This window comes from Pipistrellus hanaki (assembly GCF_964339955.1).
Source record: "Pipistrellus hanaki genome assembly, chromosome: 4".
Lineage (NCBI taxonomy): Eukaryota > Metazoa > Chordata > Mammalia > Chiroptera > Vespertilionidae > Pipistrellus > Pipistrellus hanaki.
In genome coordinates this window covers 93,005,047-93,030,184 of record NC_140506.1, presented here as the reverse complement: position 1 = coordinate 93,030,184, position 25,138 = coordinate 93,005,047, and the positions used below count along the sequence as shown (strand labels likewise).

General features: G+C 54.4%; 1 protein-coding gene across 3 annotated transcripts; it reads left to right on the top strand.

Moving 5' to 3' along the window:
- The first annotated feature begins 29 nt into the window (after window positions 1-29).
- LOC311621294 (mesothelin-like) lies at window positions 30-24,632 on the top strand. Of its 3 annotated transcripts, XM_084881221.1 has the most exons (12): window positions 30-760; window positions 18,833-18,899; window positions 21,194-21,278; window positions 21,840-21,883; window positions 21,985-22,084; window positions 22,330-22,508; window positions 22,609-22,764; window positions 22,871-23,013; window positions 23,091-23,218; window positions 23,782-23,876; window positions 24,157-24,343; window positions 24,417-24,632. In XM_084881221.1, the coding sequence occupies exons 1-12, from the start codon at window positions 612-614 to the stop codon at window positions 24,503-24,505; spliced, it is 1,422 nt and encodes a 473-aa protein (XP_084737347.1). In that variant the 5' UTR covers window positions 30-611; the 3' UTR covers window positions 24,506-24,632. The 3 variants fall into 3 exon arrangements, with proteins under 3 accessions (XP_084737347.1, XP_084737348.1, XP_084737346.1); XM_084881222.1 differs by lacking the exon at window positions 18,833-18,899; XM_084881220.1 differs by lacking the exons at window positions 30-760; window positions 18,833-18,899 and having other exon boundaries at window positions 20,715-21,278.
- Window positions 24,633-25,138: the final 506 nt, after the last annotated feature.

Sequence of the window (25,138 nt, the reverse complement as noted above, 5' to 3'; positions counted from 1 at the left end):
CTTACCCTGCACCCTCCCCGCCAACGGGTGACCTCGGCCTCACGCACCCAGCGCTCACCTGCCGCCAGGTGTGCGGCCCGGGCTCCCCGCCCCGGGAGCTCGCGGGGGCAGCCGTCTTGCTTTGCTCGGCCAAGCCTCGCCTGCAGCCCAAGAACTCAGAGGCGCCTGGCACCCATGGCGCCCATGCCCGGAGCAAATGACAGTGACAGCGAGAGGGAGCGGTTCCTCCCGCTCCGCTGCTGGGGCAGAGCCTTGGGTCTGGGAGGGCGCCCACGGGGCTCCCCTGAGGACCTCCACACCCTCTTCTGTTATTGTGGAGACCAGCCCGAGAAGACCGCCTTTGCCTGTATGATTCTAAAACCCGAAACACGACGGCTGCTGTCGGGCTCAATTCTTAAACCACGTATCAAACGTGCCAAGAACAGTTATACATCTAATGATCACTTTTTGTTAGGGCCTTTCAGAAAACTCCAGTGGTCGAGCCGTCCCTTGGGGCCCAGCTGGGCTTGAGCCCTGTAGGTGCCCTGACAGGCTCAGCCCCAGAGTCCTGGTCTTATTTCTGAGGAGCCAGCCCAGGCTGGGCACCTGCTCTTCTTGGAGTTTTTGCCTTGATGTCAACACTGCCTGGTCACCCCTGCACCTGCCTATGGGCTGACTTCATGATCCAGGGAGCCGCGACCACCTGCTGGTGCGACCTCTTCCAGCCCTGCAGCCACTCCCTTCAGCTCCCGGGAGAGGACATTGCCAGCAGCTGCCCCAGGTAGGCTTCCCAGCAACCCCTGTCCCCTGTCCTGGCTGCACTGAGTAAGGTCTGAGGCGTGGTGCCTGAGATCTGAACAGTCCCACTAGTTATTATAACCCGTGGAGCACAACATACACTTAGTTTCGCCGAAATACCCCAGAGCAGGTTTGAAAAAAAAAAATTGTGATGGTAACCAGTGCCAATTGTGATGGTAACCAGGGCCAAAACCGGTTTGGCTCACTGGATAGAGCGTTGGCCTGCGGACTGAAGGGTCCCGGGTTTGATTCTGGTCAAGGGCATGTACCTTGGTTGCGGGCACATCCCCAGTAGGGGGTGTGCAAGAGGCAGCTGACTGATGATTCTCTCTCATTGATGTTTCTAACTCTCTATCCCTCTCTCTTCCTCTCTGTAAAATATCAATAATATATATTTATAAAAACAAACAAAAACAAAAACAAACAAGTGCTGTTGGGATTGGGGTTAGGACATGGATCAGCTGCACTGGTGTGATGGAAAGGGTTTACAGTGGAGGGGGCTTCGGCTTTGACTATGGGCAAAGGGTGGTCTCCACTTGGTGACGGGGTTATAATTCCCCCAACGCTGGAGGGGAGGATTTGACATGTAAATACGCAAGATTGATCTCAGTTTTTATGGGAAATTTTTATAATATGTGAACTGATATTTCAGTAAAACTATTTTGGAAATGAGGGGGCTAGTCCTGGTTGGGGGGCTCAGTTGGTTGAAGTTGTGGGTTTCATCCCCAGTCTGGGTGCATATGGGAGGCAGCTAATGTTTCTCTCTCACATTGATGTTTCTCTCCTTATCTTTTTAAAAAAATGTATTTTATTGATTTTTTACAGAGAGGAAGAGAGAGGGATAGAGAGTTAGAAACATCGATCAGCTGTCTCTTGCACACCCTTTACTGGGGATGTGCCCACAATCAAGGTACATGCCCTTGACTGGAATCGAACCTGAGACCTTTCAGTCCTTAGACTGACGCTCTATCCACCGAGCCAAACTGGTTTCGGCTCTCTCCTTGTCTTTCTCCCTTCCTCGTTCTCCAAGAACCAATAAAAATGTATCTTTGGGGACTAGCAGATTTGGCTCAGTGGATAGAACGGCTGCCTATGGACTGAAGGTTTGATTCTGGTTGTGTGCTTGATCCCCAGTAGGGGGCGTGCAGGAGGCAGCTGATCAATGATGCTCTCTCATCGTTGGTGTTTTTATCTCTCCCTCTCCCTTCTTCTCTGAATTCAATAAAAAATACATTAACACACACACACACACACACACACACACTCATCTTTGGGTGAGGATTTAAAAAAACGAGGGGGCTACAGGCCGCCACTCAACTTGGCTGCCCCAATATGGTCCCAAGAGGCCAGGCAGTCAGCACATTTTGGTCTGTCCAGGCTCGAACCGTTGGTCCGGCCATCCCTGTAGGAGTGCCTACGTGACTGGGTCCCCAAGCTCCGGGGCCCACATTATCCTCGCCTCTTGTGTGCCTGTTGGCACATTTTGCAAATTGTTTCATCATCATCATTAGCGAGTATTTACCGTGCGTTTCCCATGTGCAATACCGGAGTGTGCATGCGTTGGGTGGGGGTCGGTACTTAGGCCCCAGCTGCGGGCCCGTGGAGGGGCACAGCTCCTGTGGCCAGGTCGGCCGGCTGGCCCATGCGGGTGCTGTGACGCTGTGACCGGGTGTGGGCACCCATTTACCTGAGCTGGAACAGGTGCAGAGACCGGCCTCTGCTCGATGTGCCCACAGGTTTGCCCAAACCAACCAGCTGCCATTGCGTGGGAGCAAGTGTGGTTCCTACCAGGCGTATAGAGCTGCACATCCCCTCTAGTGGGCTGGTGTCAGTGACAGATTAAATAGAGAAGGTAGCCCGAGACCGGGATGGCAGGACACAGGCTTTATTAGAGGGGAGAGGACCCCTGCTGGCTGCTTCCAGAGAGAGGGGCGGAAGAGAGCGAGGGCCGGGGTCCAAGCATCTTTAAGGATAGGGGACGGGGCTGAGGGAACTCAGCACACGCTGATTGGTGATTAGGGACCTAGGGATTTAGGAATCCGGGGGGCTTAGGGTATTTGGCAGGTGCTGATTGGTGGTTCAGAGCTCAGGAATGTCTGGCCGCAGGTGGTGTTTACGTCTGTCCATCAACTGGAGAAAGGGAGGATCTATCGTCAGTTTTACCCTCCCAGGCTTGGCCCTGTGTTAGTGTCCTGGAGCTGCTGCCACGAAGGACCGCACACGGGGGTGGAGGGTGGGGTGATAAAACCACAGAGATTCGTTTTCTCCGTGCTGGAGGCCACAGTCTGAAATCACAGCGTGGGCAGGTGTGTGCCCCCTCCAAAGGCTCCAGGAGGGATGCCTCTCCGCGGCCGGCTTCTGGAGGCTCAGGGCGTCCTGGGCTTGGGGCGGCATCGCTCTTGTTTCTGCCTCCGTGGTCATCCGGCTCCCGTGTGTCTTCCCCCATCTCTTACAAGGGCAGTTGGATTCAGGGACCGCCTTAATCCAGATGGCCTCATCTAGAGATTCCTAACTTAATTACATCCACACAAGCTTTCCCCCAAATAACTCGCATTCACAGACCCTGCTGGACATATTTGAGGCCACCATTCAGCCCACCAAAGCCATATGTTTAGGTTTTTATGGGATCCTCAGGGGCTGGAGGACAGCTACATAATGGGGTACATCTCATCAGGCTGTAGCTCACCTCCCACCTGGGCTGGGCTGGCTCTCAGGGGACTGGTGGGATGGAGGGGACACGGTCCAGGCCACCCCCACATGGCTGTGCTGCAGAGCCAGGGCTGGGTGACAGACGCCTTTCTGGGGCAGCTAGCCTGTGTAACATGACCCGGGGTGGGGACAAGTAACGGCTCGTCTGTACTTTCCAAAATAAATGTAAATTTTTCCTAAACGTGGAATTCCAAAAGACTCACTGCATTCTCCAGTGCTGCTGAGTTGTGGGTCTAGGACCCCAAAGAAACTGGACAGAAGTGGGGTTCGCTCCTCCCCTGCTCTGCATGGCTGAACTGGAGGAGGAGGACTGTGCATCCAGGGTGAGGTCCACAAGACCCTCCGAGAAGGCCCTCCCCCCCCCCCCCAGTCAGGCACAGCCAGGGACCATGGGGGAGGGTCTTCCTTCTGCTGCTCCCAGCACTTTGGGATCAGCTGCTGAGAACTGCCCACACTAAGTTTGGGGGCCCAGGAACAGCCCAGGAGCCAGGGGGAGGAGTGGGGAGGGGACTGGGTCCTAGGTGGACATGAGCTCCTGCCTGTGTGGACAGAGGACGGGTGTCCCAGGGGCCTGGCTCAGGCAGCCCTCTGAGTACAGGGTTGGCTGGCCTCCTAGTGGTCCTCACCTTTCAAAACCCACCCCATAAATGTAAGTATAAGTATAAATATAAGTATAAGTATAAATATAAATATAAATATATATTTTTTTGTAAATCAGGGGCTATTTAGTTTGTTAGTGTGCGTGGCCAGCGTGGGGTCTCCTGCTACAAAAGGATCTTCACTCTCAGGTCTTCTGGACCATTTGGCCCTGAGCCTGAGCTAGCATTGTCCCCCCACCTCCCCACGACTACCCCTCACCCCGGTTTGATAAGCAAGATTTGCATCCCAGACACAGTGTGTTATTTGGGGAATTACCGAGGGCAATGAGCACGTCATTAGCACCGTAATCAACACTGGACACCTTCCCACCGGGGCTGCCACATCTTGTCAACAGGTGTGATCTGGCAACGGCCCTGGGAGGCCTGGCACAGAGCACAATTAGCAGCTAATGAGGAGGCTCGCACCGGGCCAGGAGCTGGGAGGGGAGGAAGGTCAGAGAGAGCTCCGTGGCCCTTCAGCGGTCCTCCCTCTGCTCCTGCCCAGGCAGGGCTGCAGGAAGCGGCAGAGAGAGCAGGCCACGGAGCGGGCCTCATGGTGCGTTGGGCATGCTCCCGGTGTTTGGGAGAGCAGGTGCTCTGCACAGCTGTTCCCAGGCACGCCAGATTGGCCCTGCCCCGGCCCCCGAGGCCTAAGCAGGGGACACGGAGACTACACCTCTGTGGGGACAGTGGGCCAAGCAGGACCAGCGGGCAGGCTGAGAGCAAAGCCTCTTTCTTTGCCCAACTATGTGATGGAGGGTCTCTGCCCGATTGCCGCCTGGGCTGCTTGCTGGGGAGAGCAGGCGCAGAGCTGGCCAGGGCTGAGCCCCAGGCACACATCGGCAGGCTTGTGCAGGGCGACCCTCTCCAGGGGACTTGCTCAGCCTGCCTGTCTGGGGTGAGTGGCAGCAGGTTAACTGTTCTGGGGCATTTCCCCAGCCCTTGGTGTTAGCACTCCATGGTCATGGCTGCCCTATCAAAGCATCCAGGCTGGGCTCTCACTCAGTTTTACTCAGCCCCCAGGTCACCGAGGGGGCCATCTGGGCATCTGAGGGAACATGTGTCTTGTGACCGAATCGTGGGGTGGGGCAGGGGGCCCCCAAGGGAGCCTCCAGCTCCAGGGCCTCCACCCAGGTCCGGGAGCCTGGGTGCCACTCGGTTCCTGGAAGCCTGGCTGGTTTTCTCTGTGTGATGCTTTCACTGGTTGTGAAGGTCACGCCTGGCCTGCTGTCCGTGAGAGGGTCCCCCTGGAAATGGTGCCTTCAGGCCCCAGCAGCCCAGCCTCGGGAGCTCCCAGCCTGTGAGATTGAGGGCTCTCCCCCGGGGACCCCTCCCAGGCTTCCTTCTCTTTACCCCACAGTCTCCGTAGGGCTGCCCCGCAACTCACCCCGTCCAGCCGCAGCAGCTGGAGTAGGCGAGGGCCCCCTGTGCCCTGCGGAACAGGAGGTCTTTCTCTGCTGGGCTCTGGGAACTCCAGGGGAGCCAGCCGCCTTGCTGTGGGCAGGGGACAGTCAGGAAGCCACTCTGGGCCCGGGTGGTGTCCTCCCATTGCTTGGGCCCCACGTTTGCTGAGGTCCTGGCTCTCGCTCCGTCTCTGGTCTGTGTTCTCCATGGTGGGGGTTGAGCTGGCGGCCTGGGGCCACCTCCTGTCCTGGCAGTCCTCACACACCTCCGGGTCAGCCCCTGCACTCCAGCCCTGACCTCCCCGGGGACCTACGTGCCGCAGGAGGGGGTCAAGGCAGTGAGGAGGATGGGTTTGTGTGTGTATGGCATGCGTTGTCTCAGAGGCAGCACCATGCCAGGAGCCAGAGGACACTGGGGAAGCAAAGTCACCCTCCGACGACCACAGGGCCAGCCCTGGCGAGGCCCGGTCATGCACCCTCTGAAGCTGGCCTGGAGCTAAGTAAGGTTATCATGGGCATCAAGGGGCCTTAAGAAGGATCAGCCACATGGGGTTGGCAGTGCAAGGGGGGGTACAGGCCAAGCCTGGGGGGCAGGGTGGGCGGAACTGGGGAGCCATCGCAGGTGCCCTGGCCGAAGTGGCATCAGAAGGAACCTGCCAGGGGTCAGCTGGGCAAATGGCAGCCCTCTCTCCCTGTACCCATGCCAAGGCCCACCAGGGGAGCTCCATGGAGAGCCAATCCAGGGCCAGCCATGTCCAGCTCCCCGAGGCTCTGGGGCTGGCGGCCAGCTGGGCTGGCACGAGTCTACCCAGGACCTCGGGCAGGTACTGCCCCATCTGCTTGGCCATATCCCAACGCTAACGCCTGGCATCTGTCCTCCCAGCAGTGAGTGAGCCACCTGCCCCACCCCAGGCACCAACCCTGCCAAGTCCCCTTCCCTTCGCTGTTCCCTCCTTTGGCTCACACCACTGAGCCTCCGGTTCCAGTGCAGCAGAGGGCGGGTTGGTGAACACAGCTTCCCAGGTGCTCACCCAGCACAGTGGGAGGTTCGTGCCCCTGGGCACACGGACATGGGTGAGCGCGAAGGCCCTGGGGGCTCTTCTCAGTCCACTGTGGTTCAGATCCATGGGGAGGGACGGCCTCCAAGCCTGGGGCCTTGGAGCAGGGCCTTCGGGGTCCAGGCCTGATTTCTTTTCTTTCTTTTCTTTTTTCTTTTTCTTTTTTTTAAAAATATATTTTATTGATTTTTTACAGAGAGGAAGGGAGAGAGATAGAGAGCTAGAAACGTCGATGAGAGAGAAACATCGACCAGCTGCCTCTTGCACACCCCCTGCCGGGGATGTGCCCGCAACCAACGTACATGCCCCTGACAGGAATCGAACCCGGGACCCTTCAGTCCGCAGACCGACGCTCTATCACTGAGCCAAACCGGTTTCGGCCCAGGCCTGATTTCTGATCCCATCTGTGCCCCTGAGCCCTGCACATCTGCTGCCGCAGTGACTGTCCCAGGACTCCAGACTGTGGGGGGGGCGGGCACGGTCAGAGGGTTAGGGTGTCCCTACTCATCTGCTTTCACCCCTACGTGCCTCGTAGGCCAGGAAGTTTCTGCGGCCCCTCACTCTGAATGGAGTCATTGGGAAGTCCTGTCCAGGCCCAGCTCCTAGGTCGCCCCTCCCCCCCCCCCCCCCTCACTCCTACAACGGATGGGCGGTGTCACAGGAGCTGGGCCAGGAAGGCACCGCCCACAGGCAGCAGGAAGAGCCCTGTGCAAGCCTGGACCCGGGGCTCGATGCCCTGACTGCACTGCCTGGGAGGCAGGGCCCCGGATGTGAGGGAGAGCGCCACAGGAGGCAGCGGGGGGTGGGAGCTGGGCCTATGAAACAGAGGTCAGCTGGGCAAATGCAGCCCTCTCTCCTGTACCCCAAACTCAGGACAGCCACTCTTCATCAGCATGTCTGAGAGCAGGCCAGGGCACTGAGGAGTGTCTGGGGGGGGGGGGGGGGCGGTGGTGGGCAGCCCCTCCTGGGCCAGCAGGATCAGGGCCAGCAGGGCCCAGCCAGGGACCTGTCAGCCCCAGGATTGTGCCCCCTCCCTGTCACTGCCACACTGGGGGTGTCCTGGGCTCTAGACCCGGCTGTGCATGAGCCTCCTCTGCTCCTTCAAGAAGGCACTGAAGGCTGCATCCAGGACAGTCGTGGTGGGAGATGGTTTGGTGAGAGTCCAGAAGCCTAGAGGGCACGCTAGTCCTGGGGATTCAGTGGCAATTCTCACAGGCTCCTCGGGGCCTCGCAGCCCAGAGTGTGGGCAGCGGTGGAAGCAGGCAGTCAGGCACTCACGCTGGATGGCTGCTTTGCCCAGCCTGTGTCTGTCTCGTGTCCTGGCCCACAACCTCCACCCTGTGTGCCCACCTTGGATGAAGCACCTGTCGGGGGAATGCACATGGTCTTCAGTTGGGAGCAGTTGGTCACGGAGGCCAGGAAGAGGGTCAGCGGCCCTCAGAACCAGCCCCTGAGGTCAGTGGTGGCCACGGTGAGGTGGAATCTGACATAAGGCCGTGGAACATGGCCTCCAGGATGATGGTGCAGGCCCCTGGGAGGAGGGGAGAAGGGCTGACCTCCTAGAGGTGGGAAGACTAGGCTAACCAAGGAAGGCTTCCTGGAAGAGTCAGTTTGGAGCAGAGATCCAATGACAAGTCGACTCTCATCTCCTTTTCTATTTTGCCTACATTGGGGGGCAGATTTTTTTTTTTTTTCCCCAGAAACCAGGGCAGGAGCCCGTCTATTGAGCTCGAGGCACAGCTCCTGCCCTCTGAGAGCGTGGTCCTGCTGGGGAGCTGGCTGCTGGCCTGTGGCCTCATGGGGATTATCACATTAGAGTCAAATTGTATCCACACCAGCAATCAAACTGGCAAAGCCAGATTTCTTAGGCATGAGGTATTCTGATGAGGAACAGACTTAGCCATGTGAAAATAAAAGAAAAAAAGTTTTAAAAAAATGTGCAGTATAAACAGCCTCAAAGTTGTTTTGTTCACACAGAGTGAAAAGGCCAGCCATCGCTTGGGGGCAGGTCCTTGTAGCCACCCTCTGACAGAGAGCAAGGACAAATAGAGATCGCGTATGAGGGATGAAAGCTGTGTAAGAAGCACTGTGCCCAGCTGGTGTGGCTCAGTGGTTGAGCATCGACCTATGAACCTGGTGGTCATGGTTCTATTCCTGGTCAGGACACATAGTGGGTTGAGGGCTCGATCCCTTGTGTGAGGTATGCAGGAGGCAGCTGATCAATAATTCTCTCTCATCGTTGATGTTTCTATCTCTATCTCCCTTCTCTGTAATCAATAATAATCCTACATAATGAAAGGCTAATATGCAAATTGACCAAATGGTTGAAAAACCAGTTGCTATGACACACACTGACCACCAGGAGGAAGACACTCAATGCAGGAGCTACACTCAATGCAGGAGCTGCCCCTGGTGGTCAGTGCGCTTCCACAGGGGGAGCGCCACTCATCCAGAAGCCAGGTTCACTGCTGGCAGTAGCAGAAGCCTTTCAGGGGTCCCGGACTGTGAGAGGGCGCAGGTCAGGCTGAGGGACCATCTGTCCTCCCTGTCCTCCAGTGCACAAATATCTTGCACCAGGCCTCTAGTACTATCTAATAAAAGAGTGATATGCAAATTGACTGTCACTCCAAAACACAAGATGGCTGCCCCCATATGGACACAAGATGACCACCACAGATGGCCAGCAGGGAAGGGCAGTTGGGAGGGAAAAGGCCTGCAAGGGAGGGCAGTTAGGGGTAACCAGGTCTGCAAGGGAGGGTGGTTAGAGGTGACCAAGCCTGCAGGGGAGGGCAGTTAGGGGCAAACAGGCTGGCAGGGGAGCAGTTGGGAGCCAACAGTCCTGGATTGTGAGATGGATGTCCAACTGCCCATTTAGGCCTGATCCTACTGGGATTTGGCCTAAATGGGCAGTGGACATCCCTCAAGAGGTCCCATATTGGAGATGATGCAGGCTGGGCTGAGGGACACACCTCCCATGCACAAATGTCGTGCATCGGGCCTCTAGTAATAATAATAAAAAGCCAGCTGTGTTCCTGAGTGCATCCTGCAAAATGCTAAACCAAGACCAGAAGGAAGCTCACCTCCAGGTTGCAAAGTTGCTGGAGTGGGAGGTGGGAACCAGGGCAACCGTCTTCTTTCCATAGTCCAAAGTTTCACCCCTCCTTTCATGATTATCACTTACGTTTGCTTATTAAACCTATTGTTGGGTCTGTCTCTCCACACAGCCAACACCTGTTATTGCCCACCTTTCTAATTTTGTAAATCTTCTTTGAATCTGAATTTCTGTGGCTACTACCAAGGTTGAGCCTGTCTCCATAAACTACTAGCCATCCAGTCTTCTTATGAGAATTCCTGCTTGTTTCCTTGGCCCCTTTTCTACCAGTTTCCTGGTTTTGTTGTTGTTATTGATTTGCTTGTTTTCTCACTTACCAAGCCATGAGTACTTTTAGTCAATGGAATTCTCTTCTCCCTGTTAGCTGCCAATTTGTCTATCGAATAGAAATCTTAAATTCTGATGAAGTCAAATTTACCCACACTTAGCAGTGTTGTGACTGTATTGGCATCTTTCTTCATCCCACCATGTCTTTTTCTACCCGTAGAGTTCCCTCTATCATACGTAGGCCTTCAATGCATTTGGTATCGACCTATACATGATGTCAGCTAGGGGTCTGCTCTAGTTTCCTTGACACAACGGGTCATATTTTTCAACACCATCTGCCCCACAGATCTGCCCCTCCTGGCACCCCATCATTGTTTCACAGAACCATCCTTCTCATGTATGAGGCATTTTTTTTTTTTTTGAAATCTTTTGTCTGCCCCTTTATCTGTTCCTATGTTAATTACAGTGGCTTTGTCTTAATATTTGAGAGCTTGCTACTTCTTTTTAGATCATAGATATTACTTCTCTTTATTTTTGAATGAATTTATTGTGTTCCTGGAAAAAAAAAACAACCATCTGAAGGTTTTTTATTGGGATTGAATTGAATTTGTAGAATAATTTTAGGAGCACTGTCCTCTTTTTCATGCCGGGTTGTTCCATATAAAGGTATTCTGCATTACTAGTGAAATAGATTTCTAGGAATTTGTGCATTTCATTTGTTATTGGAAATGACATGTTTTTTAAAATTTATTATTTTGTTATTACTGTTGACAGAAAGAAACACTACTGTGTTTTATGGTGGTAAAATATACATATACTAAAATTTATCATTTTAATCATTTTAAAGTGTATAATTTGGTGGCATAAGCACAGTCACAGTGTTGTACCACTGTCACCACCATCCATCTCCAGAACTTTTACACCTTCTCAAACAGGAACTCTGCCTCTTAAACATGGGCTCCCTCTTTCCCCTTGCCTCTCCAGGCCCTGGCGGCCTCTGTTATACTTTCTGTCTGTATGGGTTTCCCTAACTTGGACATTTCATATAAATGGAATCACACAATATTTGTCCTTTTGTGTCTGGCTTTTTCCACTGAGCATAATGTTTTCCAAGGTTCGTCCAGGTAGTAGCAGGTATTGGAATTCTGTTCTTTTTTATGGCTGAATAATAAATATTCCATTGGAGGCATATGCCATATTTTGTTTACCCAGTCAACGTGGGCTGTTTCCCCCTTTATCTATTGTGAATAACACTTCTATGAACGTGGGTGTACAAGTATCTGTTGAGTCCCTGCTTTCAGATATTTCAATCAGCTAAAATTGCTGAGTCATGTGGTAATTCTGTGTTTAAATGTGTGAGGTGCTCTGGCTGGTTTCGTTCAGTGGATAGAGCGTCAGCCTGGGGACTGAAGGGTTCTGGGTTTGATTCTGGTCAAAGGCACATGCCTGGGTTGTGGGTTGGATCCCAGTGGAGGCTGTGCATATTAAAAAAAATAAAAATAAATATTTGAGGAAGCACCAAACTATTTTTAGTGGTTGAAACTTCACATTCCCACCAGCAATGCACAAGAGCTTAACTTTCTCCATATCCTCACCAAGACTTATTATGCTATTGATTTTTAAATCAATTTTATTGTGGTTTAATTTATGTGCAATAAAGACATCCATTTAAAATGAAAAATTCAGGAGCATTTGAGATCTTGTTTCTAGGCATATGTCATCAGTTTGGCTGTAGTAAAAATTCTCTACAGGTTTGGATGTTCCTTTCTTTTAAATTTTATTTTATTGTTTAAAATATTACAAATAGTAGTACATATGTCTCCCCCCCCCCCCCCCATTGACCTTCCCCCGGCTCCCCTACCCCCGGACATGCCCTCCTCCCCACCCCGCCGGTGTCTTGCATCCAGTGGTTATGCTTACAAGTCCTTCGGTTGATCTCTTCCCCCCCCCCCCGCCCCCCCGAACCCTCCCAGCGTTCCCGCTGTAGTTTGACAGTCTGTTTGATGCTTCTCTGCCTCTGTATCTATTTTTGTTCATCAGTTTATAATGTTCTTCGGATGTTTTGAATGTCGCAGCTTACTTGGCGTAGTACAGCAGGGTTTGGAAGGAGTCCACGCAGCACACCCTGTGGACCTGGACCTGGTGCTAGGTACCAGCGAGGGCCCATGGTGCTCCACTGGTTCCGCTTTGCAGCAAGTGAGCTTGGCTGACTTTCTCTTGGAACTGCAGCCTTCTTAGCCTCCAGCAGCAGGCCATGACTTTATGTGAGCTGTTCTTAGAAAACCCTTGAGGTGGATAGGGTTGAAATAACCCAGGGAAAGGGGAAAAAATTGGTAGCTGCTTTTAATGTTGGCGTTTATATATATATTTTTTTTATTGATTCCAGAGAGGAAGGGAGAGGGAAAGAGAGATAGAAACATCAATGATGAGAGAGAATCACTGGTTTGCTGCCTCCTGCACGCCCCCTACTGGGGATAGAGCTCACAACCCATGCATGTGCCCTGACCAGAATCAAACTTGGGACCTTTCAATCCACAGGCCGATGCTCTATCCACTAAGCAGAACCATCCAGGACTTTAATTTTGGCTTTTTAATTGAATTACTCACTAAGAATCTGAACAAAATCTTTACTGGTAAATGAGAGGCTGAACTTTAGCTCAGAAAGAGAAAGGACACTTGGTTCCCCAGTCCAGATAACCAAAAGAGTGATAATATTGTCCAGACCCCCAAGTTCGGGGTGGCAGAGATGGGGGCTAGGAGTTGACCTGCACGGCAGCACAGTCCATCCCAGAGAAGCTGGTGGGAGCTCTGGGGCGAGGGGCAGGGTGCCCTGGAGTGGGTGCATCCTGAGAGAGGGGCCCTGCCTGGGAAAGCATCGCGGTTTGGGGGGGCAGCTGGCAAGCTCTTGCTCGGGTATTCTTAGGTGACTAAGAATCACTGTGAGTTGTTTGAGGAAAAATCTCTGGGGCGCAGAGCAGACCTTGGGGATGTTCCCTGCGTTGGCTCATCCGGAGGAGTGCCCGTAAGGGCTGGTTTTCCCAGTAGTTTATTCAGACTCTGCAGTTCTCATGGGAAGTCGTGCCTCCCAGGCCAACGGGGCCCACAAGCCAGCCTCCTGTTAATATTAAATCGGCCAAGAGGAGGCTCCTTTGATACTTCTCCATTAATCTTTTGTGCACACAGTTAGAAAAAGCCAGCTGTATGATTAGGCACAATGACTGGAAAGCATACTCAATTGGTCTCACAAAGCTTCAGAAAGAGGATGAGATACATGGATCAACTTATGATGTCCTTTAGGTGTCAGCACAATTCTTTGAGGTATTAGAAGGCTGCCTTTATTTATTTATTTATTTATTTATTCCTCACTCAAGGATATTTTTTCCCCAATGATTTTTAAAAGTATGATTTTTATTAATTTGTAGAGAGGGAGAGGAAGGGAGAGAGAGATGGGAATATCCATGAGAGAGGAACATCATTGATGGGCTGCATCCCGCACAACCCCTGACTGGGAATGGAACCATGACCTCCTGGTTCATAGGTCAAAGCTCAACCACTGAGCCACTCTGGTCGGGCCACTGTCCTTATTTTAAAGTTTTTAAAAAATATATTTTATTGATTTTTCACAGAGAAGAAGAGAGAGGGATAGAGAGTTAGAAACATCGATGAGAGAGAATCATTGACCAGCTGCCTCTTGCACACCCCCTACTGGGGATGTGCCCGCAACCAAGGTACATGCCCTTGACCGGAATCGAACCCGGGACCTTTCAGTCCGCAGGCCGATGCTCTATCCACTGAGCCAAACCGGGGCCAGCACATTGTCCTTATTTTAAAAGAGGGAAGGTCATTTGGTACTCGACTTATCAAGGACAAATATAAATTGTATATGCCTACAAAACAAAATTTGGATCCAACTATTCTGTTTCTGTTGGTCTGTGTATGTCTATTGTATGTTGTAGACGTGAGATAATTTTCTACCTGTAGATGGTATTATTAAAATTAATTTAAAGGCAAGCACTCGTAAGAATTGAATATTTTAAAATTCTCAGAAATATAGAAAGTAACTCAGATGCTTTTCAAGTTCACGTGATCTAAGATGAATCCTTAGTAAATAAAAGCTAGCTTAAGTTTGTTGGTTGAAATAAACCAGACTTGTCTTTATTTTGGTTGGGTTTTACAGAAATAACCCATGTTAATATTGACTTTGATGTTATTAACATATTTCTAGAGGTTATAAAATTCCTCTATAAATCCGCCAAGCTAAAGAATGCTAATTGATTATTCCTTAGCTTTCATTAGACATTAAGGTTTTAAGGATTCAAATATCAACATATGTGTGAATAACTGCAGTGTTTCCAGAGGGCCCCTGGAACATTGTAAGATTTGTTTTATAACATTGTAAAATAAGTGATGAAAACGCCTAGGATAGGTGCACAGTGGTGGTAAATTAAACGAATGAGTCATGGTGTTGGTGACTGCTCCTTGGTTCTTCCTGGCTTTCTGGTATTATCATAGTGCACTTAAGCTGGACTTATAAGCTGACATTATTTTTTTACCAGTTTGGTTCAGCGGTTAGAGCGTCGACCTATATACTGAAGGGTCCCGGGTTCAATTCCAGTCAAGGGCTGAACCTGTCACTAAAGCTCTCTTCTCTCTGACTTTCTCTCTTCTGTTGCTTCTTCTACGTTAAGCTCTTCCTTTGTTTCACACCCCTGGCTGTAAACATACTCACAAATCACCTGGACTTGTGTTGTGAAATCTTTCCTACACAATGTCAAAAACGCATATACTACCACCAGACCCTAGACAGACGGCCCCGAGCCCAGACCCCATTTAGTAATAATACAATTCATCTTCCCCCCGCCTTGCAAACAATCCAATTTAAAAAATGGGCAGAGGATATGAATAGATACTTCTCCAAAGAAGACATACAGATGGCCAATAGACATGAAAAGATGCTCAATGTCATTATCATCAGAGAGATGTAAATTATAACCACAATGAGATAGCACCTCACACCTGGTTAGAATGGCTATCATCAATAAGTGTTGGAAAGGATATGGAGAAAAGGGAACTCTGGTGCACTGTTGGTGGGAATGCACATTGATTCAGCCACCATGGAAAACAGTATGGAGGCTCCTAAAATAATTAAAATTGGAAGTACTTTATGACCCAGCAATTCCACTTTTGGGTAATGTTTCTGAAGAAACCCAAAACACTAATTCAAAAGAATATATGCACCCCAGTGTTCATTGCAGTGTTGTTCACAATAGCCAAGAAATGGAAGCACCCGGAGTTCCCATTAATAGACGAGTGGATAAAGAGTCGTGGTTCATAAATACAATGGACTATTACTCGGCCAAGAAAAAAAGAAAAAAGAAATCTTACTGTTTGCAACAGCATGGATGGACCCAGAGGGTATTATGCTAAGTGAAGTAATTCAGAGAAAAATAAATACTATTTGATTTTACTTATATGTGGATACTAAAGAGCAAAATAAATGAACAAACAAAATAGAAATCAACTCATAGACACAGAGATCAGACTGATTGCTGCCAGAGGGGAGGGGAGATGGAGTTGCTGGTGAGAAAGGTAACGGGATTAAGATGCACAAAATAGTCAGGGGTCTGTAAAGTACAGCATAGGAAATCTTGTCAATAATGTAATAAATAGCCGAGACCGGTTTGGCTCAGTGGATAGAGCGTTGGTCTGCGGACTGAAAGGTCCCAGGTTCGATTCCAGTTAAGGGCATGTACATTGGTTGCAGGCACATCCCCGGTAGGGGGTGTGCAAGAGGCAACTGGTCGGTGTTTCTGTCTCATCGACGTTTCTAGCTCTCTATTTCTCTCACTTCCTCTCTGTAAAAAATCAATAAAATATATTTTAAAAAATAATAATGTAATAAATATGTATGGTGCCAGGTGGGTACTTGAAATATTGGGGGGACCACTTTGTAAAGTGTATGATTGTCTAACCAGTATGCTGTACACCGAAACTAATACAAAATAATATTGAATGAAAGCTAATTTAAAAAGAAAAAAAGAAAATGCCATACAAAACTGATCATATTGGTTTGTACTCCCAGCAGCTGTATTTGAGAGTTCCAGTTGTTCCACATTCGTGTCAGCACTTGTCATTGTCAATCCTTTTAAATTTAGCCATTTTGGTGGGGGTGTAGTGGTATTTCGCTGTGGATTTGATTTGCATTTCCCAAAGGAGTGATGATGATGTTGGGCATCTTTTCATGTGCTGATTGGTCATCCAAACGTCGTCTTTTGTGAAGTGTCTGTTCAAACCTTTGGCCTGTTTTTAAAAACAGCTTTACTGAGCCTTATCCATTTTCTTCAATGCTTTACTGAATGGTCCAGGTTCCATTCCAGCCAAGGTCACATGCCCGGGTTGTGGGCTCAATCCCCAGTAGGGGGCAGGCAGGAGGCACCCAATCAATGATTCTCTCTTATCATTGATGTTTCCATCTCTCTCTCCCTCGCCCTCTCCCTTCCTCTCTCAAATCAATAAAAATATATTAAACAAACAAACAGCTTTACTGAGATAGTCACATAATATACAACTCACCCACTTAACGTGTACAGCTCAATGTTTGTCAGTATATTCATAGAGAAGACCCTCTTGTAACCTGACTTATCAAACCCTGATTATCTTTGGGATTTAACCTTTGCTTCAGACTTGGTAATGTTTTTTAATGAAGTCAACCTAAAATTACCAGGGAAAATAGCACTTTATGCAAAACACGTAATGTACTACTGTCATGTTAACAACGGGTGCCCTGTGAGTCACCAGTAACATGCTTTATACACTTCCTGTGCTGTCAGAGTTAAAACAAGTGAACTCTTCATTCCCATGCCCGTCTGCAGAGGCTGTATTTTTTGAGCTCAAACAATTGTTCTTGATGCAAGCACAAAGGAAATTTCCACATTTTAAAATCCATTTAGCTGAGAAGCTCCCACCTAACCCTCAATTAGAAGTGATTAATCCTGCTATTAAGGCCATCCAGTGAATTTTAAAAATTCCAGATTTAAAATTTTTGATTTCTGAAGTTTCCTATTTGGTCCTTTAAGAAAATATTTTCCCTTCCCCCTACCTCTCCATCCACAAACGCTAATTTTCCATGACCTCTGTGGGTGTGGTTGCAACAGGTGTAGTTGCAATAGCTTCTTTAAACTCCTCGCCTGGTAATTCTTTTTTTTTATTTTTTAAATATATTTTATTGATTTTGTACAGAGAGGAAGGGAGAGAGATAGAGAGTTAGAAACATTGATGAGAGAGTGTCATTGATCAGCTGCCTCCTGCACACCCCCTACTGGGGATATGCCTGCAACCAAGGTACATACCCTTGACCGGAATCAAACCCGGGACCTTTCAGTCCCCAGGCCGACGCTCTATCCAATGAGCCAAACCTGTTTTGGCTGGTGGGCCATATCTATAACTGTGAATTCTGCCACTCCCAAGGCTGGCCTCTGCCCATTTTTCATCTCTGCCTGAGCTGTTTCCAGTCCGCCTGCAGGCCCATGACTCAGGGGTCAGGAAGAGGCTCAGGTAAAGTCTGAGCACCCACCCCACGGTGGCCACACCTCTGGCTGTCTTCACGGCAAAGCCACGCCTCACTCAGAGAACCACTCCGTGCTGGCGTCTCTCCCCGGATGTCAGCCCCCCTCAGCATCTGACTTTCCTTCACTCCCGAGGGCCCTGGGAAAACTGTTCTTTCACAGTTTGTCCAGAACCTCTCAGTTGTTGTCCGGGGACAGGACTTGAAGGCACTTACTCCTCTATGGACTTCTAGTTGACTCTACTGGGCAGCCTGGTTGGATTTTGTGCAGACGCACCTTGGAGATAGTGAGGGCTCAGCTCCAGACGACTGCAATAAAGCGAGTCATAATATTTTTGCTGGGGAAGGGTCTTGGTTTCAATTTGTAAAAAATAAAAATAAAATAGCAGCACCTGTGAAGCCAAATAAAACTACACATGCCTGTTTAGTCAGCATGTGGTTTAATTGCATGTGTATTTCTAGCCCATGGAAAAGGTCAGGGATGGGCCAGCTGCACATACTCAGCTCGGCAAGAAGAAACCCCTGCAGGTGTGTAACCCAGAGAAGCCCCGCACAGGGAGTTCCCGTTCACAGAACCATCCGAGGGGTTGGAGGGGAAGCGAGGGAGTCGCCATCAAGGCCGCAGGCCTGAGGCTGTGATCTAACGTCAGGAATCTGTGAGCGGTGACTGGAGTTCCGCCAGCACAGAGGTGCACATGGTCCATCCCCAGAGGCCAGCAGCCACAGCATCAGGAGGGTGCCTTCCTCCCCACATCTGGGGACAGCCCTCCCCCCACAGTGCCGGGCAGGTGGGCTCCCACCGGCCCCGCCCAGAGCAGGCTGTGTGCTCGCTGGAGCTGGTCGGTTGGATTTGTCTCCCCCAACCCCTGGACCCTTGTAGCTCTCCTCCTGCCCCCCCCAACCACCCCACTGCACTACCAAGAGCCCAGAACTCATTAGAAAGAAGCCACAGTGTGGCCAATACTCCGGGAGTCACATCCCGGCTGAGTGGCCACCGCCTCGAATGGCTTGGTGGCTGGCCTGTGGAGACTCTGGCCGTTCGCTGAGCCTCGGTGTCTTCACCTGAGCGGCAGGAGAGTGAGAGCCCGCGGAGCAAGGCCGTGGCTCCCAACACATGCCCGGGACATGAAGGTCAGCCCGGGGCTCCCACCCACACCCACCAAGGGAAGGGCCGAGGCAGCTCCCCACCCCGCACCTCTCCTCCTGGGGCGGCCCCTCCGCAGGGTCCCCACCCACACGTTCCTGGAGCATGAGCAGCGCTGCTCTCTGCTGCTCCGGTAATGCCTCACTCTCTTCCCTGACAGACCCAGAGGCTGCTGGCCCCTGGACCGCCCAATCCCAGCTGAGGAAACCACGGCGAAGGAGGCTCAGGTTTGGTCCATCGCTCTGGAACTCCAGAGTCACTTCAGGCAGGCCCTACCCGGGCCCTGGGGAGGGCATGGGGTTTTGCCAGGGTCACCTGGTACCCAGCCACAGCCTCAGTGTGGGGGTTGGGGTGGATAGCGGCTCGGGCAGGGTGTGGGTGGTGTGTGGGCAGGCCTGTGAGGTGAGAGCCAGGAAACCTATCATCAGCGCCTCCCGGAACTTCCAGCCAAGCTGTTCTGAGTGGGAGCAGGGAGTAAGCAGAGGCTGGTACTGGGGCCCACCCAGGAGGGGAACTTGGCCAGGCCCAAGCAAGCAGGCTGGGGGAGGGGGGCAGCCTTTGCCTCTGCCACCACGAATGCCTCTCCCTAGTCCTCACTGAACTTGGGGGCAGCGCCATGCCCCACCCCACCTCTAATGCTCCCCTCAGAGGTGCTACCCTGAGGGTCAGCTCTGTCCTAGCACCAGCTGCTCCCGACACGCTGTGTGACCTGGGCTGGCTGCACAGCATCTCCGTCTGAGACCTCTCCTAAGCCTGCCCGCTGCTCTCTGCCCACCTCTCCCGGGAATGTGGTCTGACTCCATATTCCGTCGCTTAAGGGGACTGAGGTTGGGCGGATGGGAGATTCTGCAGGTGGGTGGGACAGGTGGGGCAGGAGAGAGCCTCTGCCAGTGCCCTGCAGCCAGGCACCCGCCAGAGGCTCTGAGTGCATGGCCATTCCTCCATCACAGTCCCCTCCACCTCACACTCTACTCTGAGGAGCTGTGGTCCCCTCAGCTTGTGGTCCCCGAGGGCGGTTGCTCTGGTGGCAGGGGCAGGGGCTGGAGGGCGAGGGCAGAGCCAGTCCTCTCTGTGGCTGGTCCTACACCCAGGGTCGTGGACAGGGCCTGTGTCTCCCTTGCTCAGCCTCTGACCAGGGCTCCCAGGCAGGGGGTACCAAGTAAGCATGCAGGAGGCTCTTGAGAAACAGGTGACCAGGAGGAGGCTGGTCTTAGAGGACTCATAGGACCAGGTTTGGTTCTACCCTGTCCTGCCCCCGCTGGGGCCCATGTCACACACAAGTACCCGGGCCTGGGCTGGCTGCAGCACCGTGATGCCTGCTTGTGGCGTCCTGGCCAGTTTGGAAGCTGCAGCCTTAAGACAGCTGAGATGTCTCTGTGGCCCCAACCTGACCTGGGGTGGGGAGGGCAGGATGCTGATTCCAGGGCCCATGGCGGCTGCCAGAGGCTCCCAGGGTGGCCCACCCGGGGTGCCGGGGGCTCCTGGTTACATGGGGTTGGGTGGGGGCTGAGGGGAGAAGCAGGGGAAGGTGCAGCTCTTGCCTGGCCCCACCCACTGCCCATTTTCTGGTCTGCTTTTCTCCTACCTCCTCTGGGGCCTGGTGGGGGAGGCAGAGGGATTCCCTGGGGCCTGGCCACTCCTCAGGACACTCCCTGCAGGCTGGCTTTGCACAGCTGAAAGGGGTTGCTGAAGCATTATTCCCCCCCCCCCCCACCCTATTTATGAGCCAGGGGTGGGGCTGACACTGGACTGGCAAAGGTTTGGGGGAGGGGATGGCTCCCCTCCACTGGGCCCCAGGCAGCCTCCAGCCCTGGGCCCCCCTGGGCAAGAACAGAGGTGGTTTGGTCTCCTTCAGGCCCCACCCTACCCTGGGACCACCCTCCTCACCACCTCCTCACGTGGGTGCAAGGGTGTCTCACCCCCACAGGAAGGCCTACCCACTCACCGCCCCACCCAGGGGCTGGAAGGCGGGAGGTGGCATCGCCCTTTGGCACCCACCCAGGCCTCTGTTTTGAGAGGGACTTTCAGACTGGAAACCACCAGCCCTGTCCACCCGTCTGGGCCCCGGGCTTGCACAAAGCCCAGCACCTGTGGCTGTGGGTGCGGCAGGGTGTGGAGGGGCAGATGGCCGTGCCCCAGGTTGAGGGGGGACTCAGCAGAACCCCCAGTCCCGACCTGCTTAGTTCCCCTGGTGCAAATGGGGAAACTGAGGCCCTGCCCCCTTCTGCCCGCCCTGCGCTGCAGAAGGAGAGATGGGCCAGCTGTTTGCCTGCCCCGGGAGGCAGGGTTCCAGCTGGGGGCAGGGGTGACTCAGAGCTCACACCTCTGTCGGGAGGGGCCGTTTCTCGGAGAGGGGCGGGCCGGCGGGCCAGGTGACTGCTTGGTCTCCAGAGTGGCCCGGAGGCGGCCGGGACACTGCTGCGGGGGCCTGAGAGCTTCCGCCCGAGCCCCAGGAGCTGAGACCCATCACTGGCTGTGGGCGGGTGAGCGGTGGGCACATCAGCGTGGCTGTCCTCCACAGACCATGGCCTTGCAGAGTGCTCGATCCACCTTGGGGCCTCTCAGGACCCCCGCCCACGGCCTCCTGCTCCTGCTTCTCAGCCTCGGTGAGTACGGGGGTGGGCTGCTGCCAAGGGCTGCGATGGGAGAGCGCTGGAGGGCAGCCAAGGGTTCTTAGGGGATCGGGATCTCAGGAAAGGCAGGTGCCTCAGGTCCCAGGCAGATGTCTCAAATCTCAGCCCGTGTTCTGAGTTCAGGCGGCGTCCTGAGTCTCAGCGGGCTGAGTTCCCGGCAGGCTGTCAGCTGTGTCCCTTCCTGTGGTGCCCGCAGGGTTGGAGGCTGAAGCAGGCGGTGATGTTATGGGGACTCAGGCCAAAGTGAGGGGGTTGGGGGACAGGTGTCTGACTGCGCTGAGCATGGTGTCCCAGGAAGAGGCTGTGGGAGGCCTGGGCTCCCTGGTGCGGGGCTGGCCCTGGCCTGGGTGGGGTGGTGGCTGTGACTCCTGGGTACGGGAGCCTGACCTTTCGTTCCCACCCCTGTGGGGTGTATTTGGGGCTGGGGGTAGGGAAGGGATGGCTTTGCCCCCTTCCTCCCCAGGGTAGGGCCTGTAGCAGGCACACCCAGCAGCCCCCGGCCATCCCCTTGAACCTTGTGTCCCTGTCCTGCAGGGTGGGTGCAACTCTCCTGGGCCCAGACTGCAGTCACAGGACAGGTAAGGGCGCTCTGGGGAGGCAGGGCAGGGTGTTCTGGCCCCAGGCGGTGTCCTTAGGTGCTGGGTTGTGTGGCACAGCCAGATCCCTGCTCTGTCCTCAGGGTGTCCTGACCCCACGGCTGCCACGCACCTCCCAGGACCTGTCCCGGCAGCAGTCTGAACCGGCCGTCCTTCTCCCGAGGGCTCTGCAGGGCACAGAGCGTGAGCGCAGGGCCCAGCCCGGCCAGGGTCAGGACACCTGAGGGTGGGGGCTGGCGTGTGGGCTCACCTGCTGGTGCTGGGGCCCCTTCTGGCTGCTCTGCTGGTTCAGTTGTGACAGTTTTGGAGAACGGACAGACTCTCCCCGCGGAGCCAGTGGTTAAACGGAGGCCTGAAAGGGTCATGTGCATGGGTGTGGGAGGAAGCGGAGGTAGACTGGAAAAGCCCGCCCCCTGCCTGCCCCTCAGAGAAGGCCTGTCCCGCGGGGAAAGAGGTCCACGTGGTGGATGAGAACCTCGTCCTGTACACGGAGCGGGAGCTGGAGGCCTGTGTGGACGGGGCCCGGCTGGCGGAGCAGCTGGACCGGGTGAACGAGATTCCCTTCACCTACCAGCAGCTCGCCGTTCTGAAGCACAAACTGGACCAGGTAGCTCCTGACTTGGGTCCCCGCCGCCTGCTTGCAGTGCCACAGCCTTTCCCAGCTCCCTGGGACCGGCCGTGGCCCTCACGGTCAATCTCCCGGGCAGGTCTACCCACAGGGGTACCCCGAGTCCCTGATCCAGCACCTGAGCTACTTCTTCCTTGAGCTCACCCCCGAGGACATCCACAAGTGGAATGTAACGTCCCTGGAGACGGTGAAGTCTCTGCTTAAAATCAGCAAAGGGCGGAAAGTGGATGCGCAGGTGACCACCCATTGGGAGGGGAGCACCGTGAGGGGAAGAGGGGGTGCGGGCCTGAGAGGATGTGTCTCTTCCTGCCCCCGGGCATCTCACTGGGATCCTCCCACAGGTGGCTGCCCTGATTGCCCGCTATGTGGCGGGCGGGGGCCGCCTGGACAAGGCCACCCTGGACCTGCTGGCCAGCTTTCACCCCGCCTACCTCTGCTCCCTCAGCCCCGAGCAGCTGGCCTACGTGCAACAAGATGTGGTTTGGTGAGTGCCCGGGGCCTGCTGGTGGGACGGCATGCTGTGCTCCCAGCTCACCGCTTGGCCCTGCGCTGCCTCCCCAGGGTGGTCAGGCCTCAGGACCTGGACACGTGCCGCCCACGGCAGATGGACGTTCTCTATCACAAGGCCCGCGCCGCTTTCCAGAACATGAGCGGCTCTGAGTATTTTGCAAGGATCAAGCCCTTCCTGGGTGAGCCAGGAGGACGTGGGGTGGAGGTGGGGATGCCCGAGGGCCCCATCTGGGCTGCCAGCTTCTCACCTCCCTGAGCTTCCCGCTAGTGGTGTGACCAGGGGTCAGGGTGTCCTCCATTATCCTCTAAGCCAGTGGTCGGCAAACTCATTAGTCCACAGAGCCAAATATCAACAGGACAACGATTGAAATTTGTTTTGAGAGCCAAAATTTTTAAACTTAAACTTCTTCTAACGCCACTTCTTCAAAATAGACTGGCCCAGGCCATGGTATTTTGTGGAAGAGCCACACTCAAGGGGCCAAAGAGCTGCATTGTGGCTTGCGCGCCGCAGCTTGCCGACCACCGCTCTAAGCGCAGACAGGCTGAGGCCCTGTGCGTTCTGACCCCGGCTCAGGCACCTGGCCAGCTCCAGCCTCCACCCTGACTGGGAGAGTCAGGTGGTCCCCAGGCAAATCAGGGGAGTCCCAGTACAGGAAGGGGGCTCCTCCTGGCTTGTGGTCGGAGGGTGAGGGTGGGGGGAACGTTGTGAGTCTTATGCGTGGGCCCCTCTCCCCGGGCACAGGTGGGGCCTCCACGGAGGACCTGCGGGCTCTCGTTCAGCAGAACGTAAGCATGGACGTGGCCACATTCAAGAAGCTGCGGAAAGAGGCCTTGCTGGTGCGGCCCCCAGGGGGGTGGGGCCCTCGGAGGGGGGAGGGGGGGCCAGGGAAGGGAGGGACCACGGAGAAGGGCTTGTCCTGGAAGGGGGGTCTTGCGAGGGCAGGGCCCTGAGAGGGTGGGGTCCTGGGAGGGGCAGCCATTGAGCCAAGGCCGACTCCGAAGCCTGGAGGTGCCGAGGCGGAGTCTGGGAAGCACGGGGTGGTTTGGGCACAGCAGAGTCCAGCAGCCTCCGGACAGAGGCAGGGAGGCCCTGACGGTCGCCTGGGGCCTCCGGCAGCCGCTGACGGTTTCCGAGGTGCAAAGACTTCTGGGCCCACACCTGGCCGGCCTGAAGGCAGAGGAGGCGAGCAGCCCGGTGCGGGACTGGATCTTGCGGCAGCGGCAGCAGGACCTGGACAGCCTGGGGCTGGGGCTCCGCGGTGGCACCCCCAACGGCTACCTGGTCCTAGACCTCAGCTTCCGAGGTGGGCGGGGCGGCCGGCGGGCGGGGCTGGGGCAGACGAGGTGGAGGGTCTGAGCCGCTCCCTCTCTGCGCAGAGGCCCTCTTAGGGGGCTCCCACCTCCTTGGACCCGGGTCTGCGTTCACCGTGACCCCGGCTCTGCTCCTGGCTTTGCTGCTGAACTGAGCGCGCGGCTCTGGATGCTGAACGGGCCCTGCCGTGGAGATTCCCGCTGGTGGGAGCGGCCTGGGTGGTCCCTGCTCCATCCCAGGGGGTTGGGGCTCAATAAAAGAGAACCCCTTCCCCCTCCAAAGAGGTGACCTGTGGTGCTGGGGATGGGGGGGAGGGTGGGGGAGAGGGAGGCCCTCTGGCTGTGGTGTTCTGAGGGGCAGGGTGGGGCTGACAGCGGTGGTGTCCTGGGCCCTGGTGGTTGTGGTGTTTGCGGAGGAGGGGCTGACTGGCTGTGGTGCTCTCGGGGGTAGGTTTGGGGACATGGCTCCCTGAGTTTCAGCCCTTCTGTTTGTACTTGGAAAGGAGGGGAAGCAGGGCAGGGACTCCAAGCAGGAGGAGGGGAGTGTGAGGTGGGATCTGGGGCTTTCCTGACGCTGTTCCACTGCCCCAGCTCGCCCAGGGCCGACCTGTTCAGGCTGCGGAGCCAGGAGCTGATGGCTGGGTGGCTGCGTGCCTTCTGCAGGTCCCCCACGTTCTGGCCCAGCCGTGTTCTCACATTGTCAATGCTTAGGTTCTTCGAGGGAAGTGGGGGCGAGGGGAGGAGGGACCGAGAGTCATGGAGGGGCCCAGCTTTAGGGCCAAGGGGAG

Coding starts and splice junctions, on each gene's coding strand:
- LOC311621294 (XM_084881220.1), top strand. CDS start 20,870: ATGGGGAAACTGAGGCCCTGCCCCCTTCTGCCCGCCCTGCGCTGCAGA. Junction 22,765..22,870: donor GGCGGAAAGTGGATGCGCAG/GTGACCACCCAT, acceptor ATCCTCCCACAG/GTGGCTGCCCTGATTGCCCG. Junction 23,014..23,090: donor GTGCAACAAGATGTGGTTTG/GTGAGTGCCCGG, acceptor CTGCCTCCCCAG/GGTGGTCAGGCCTCAGGACC.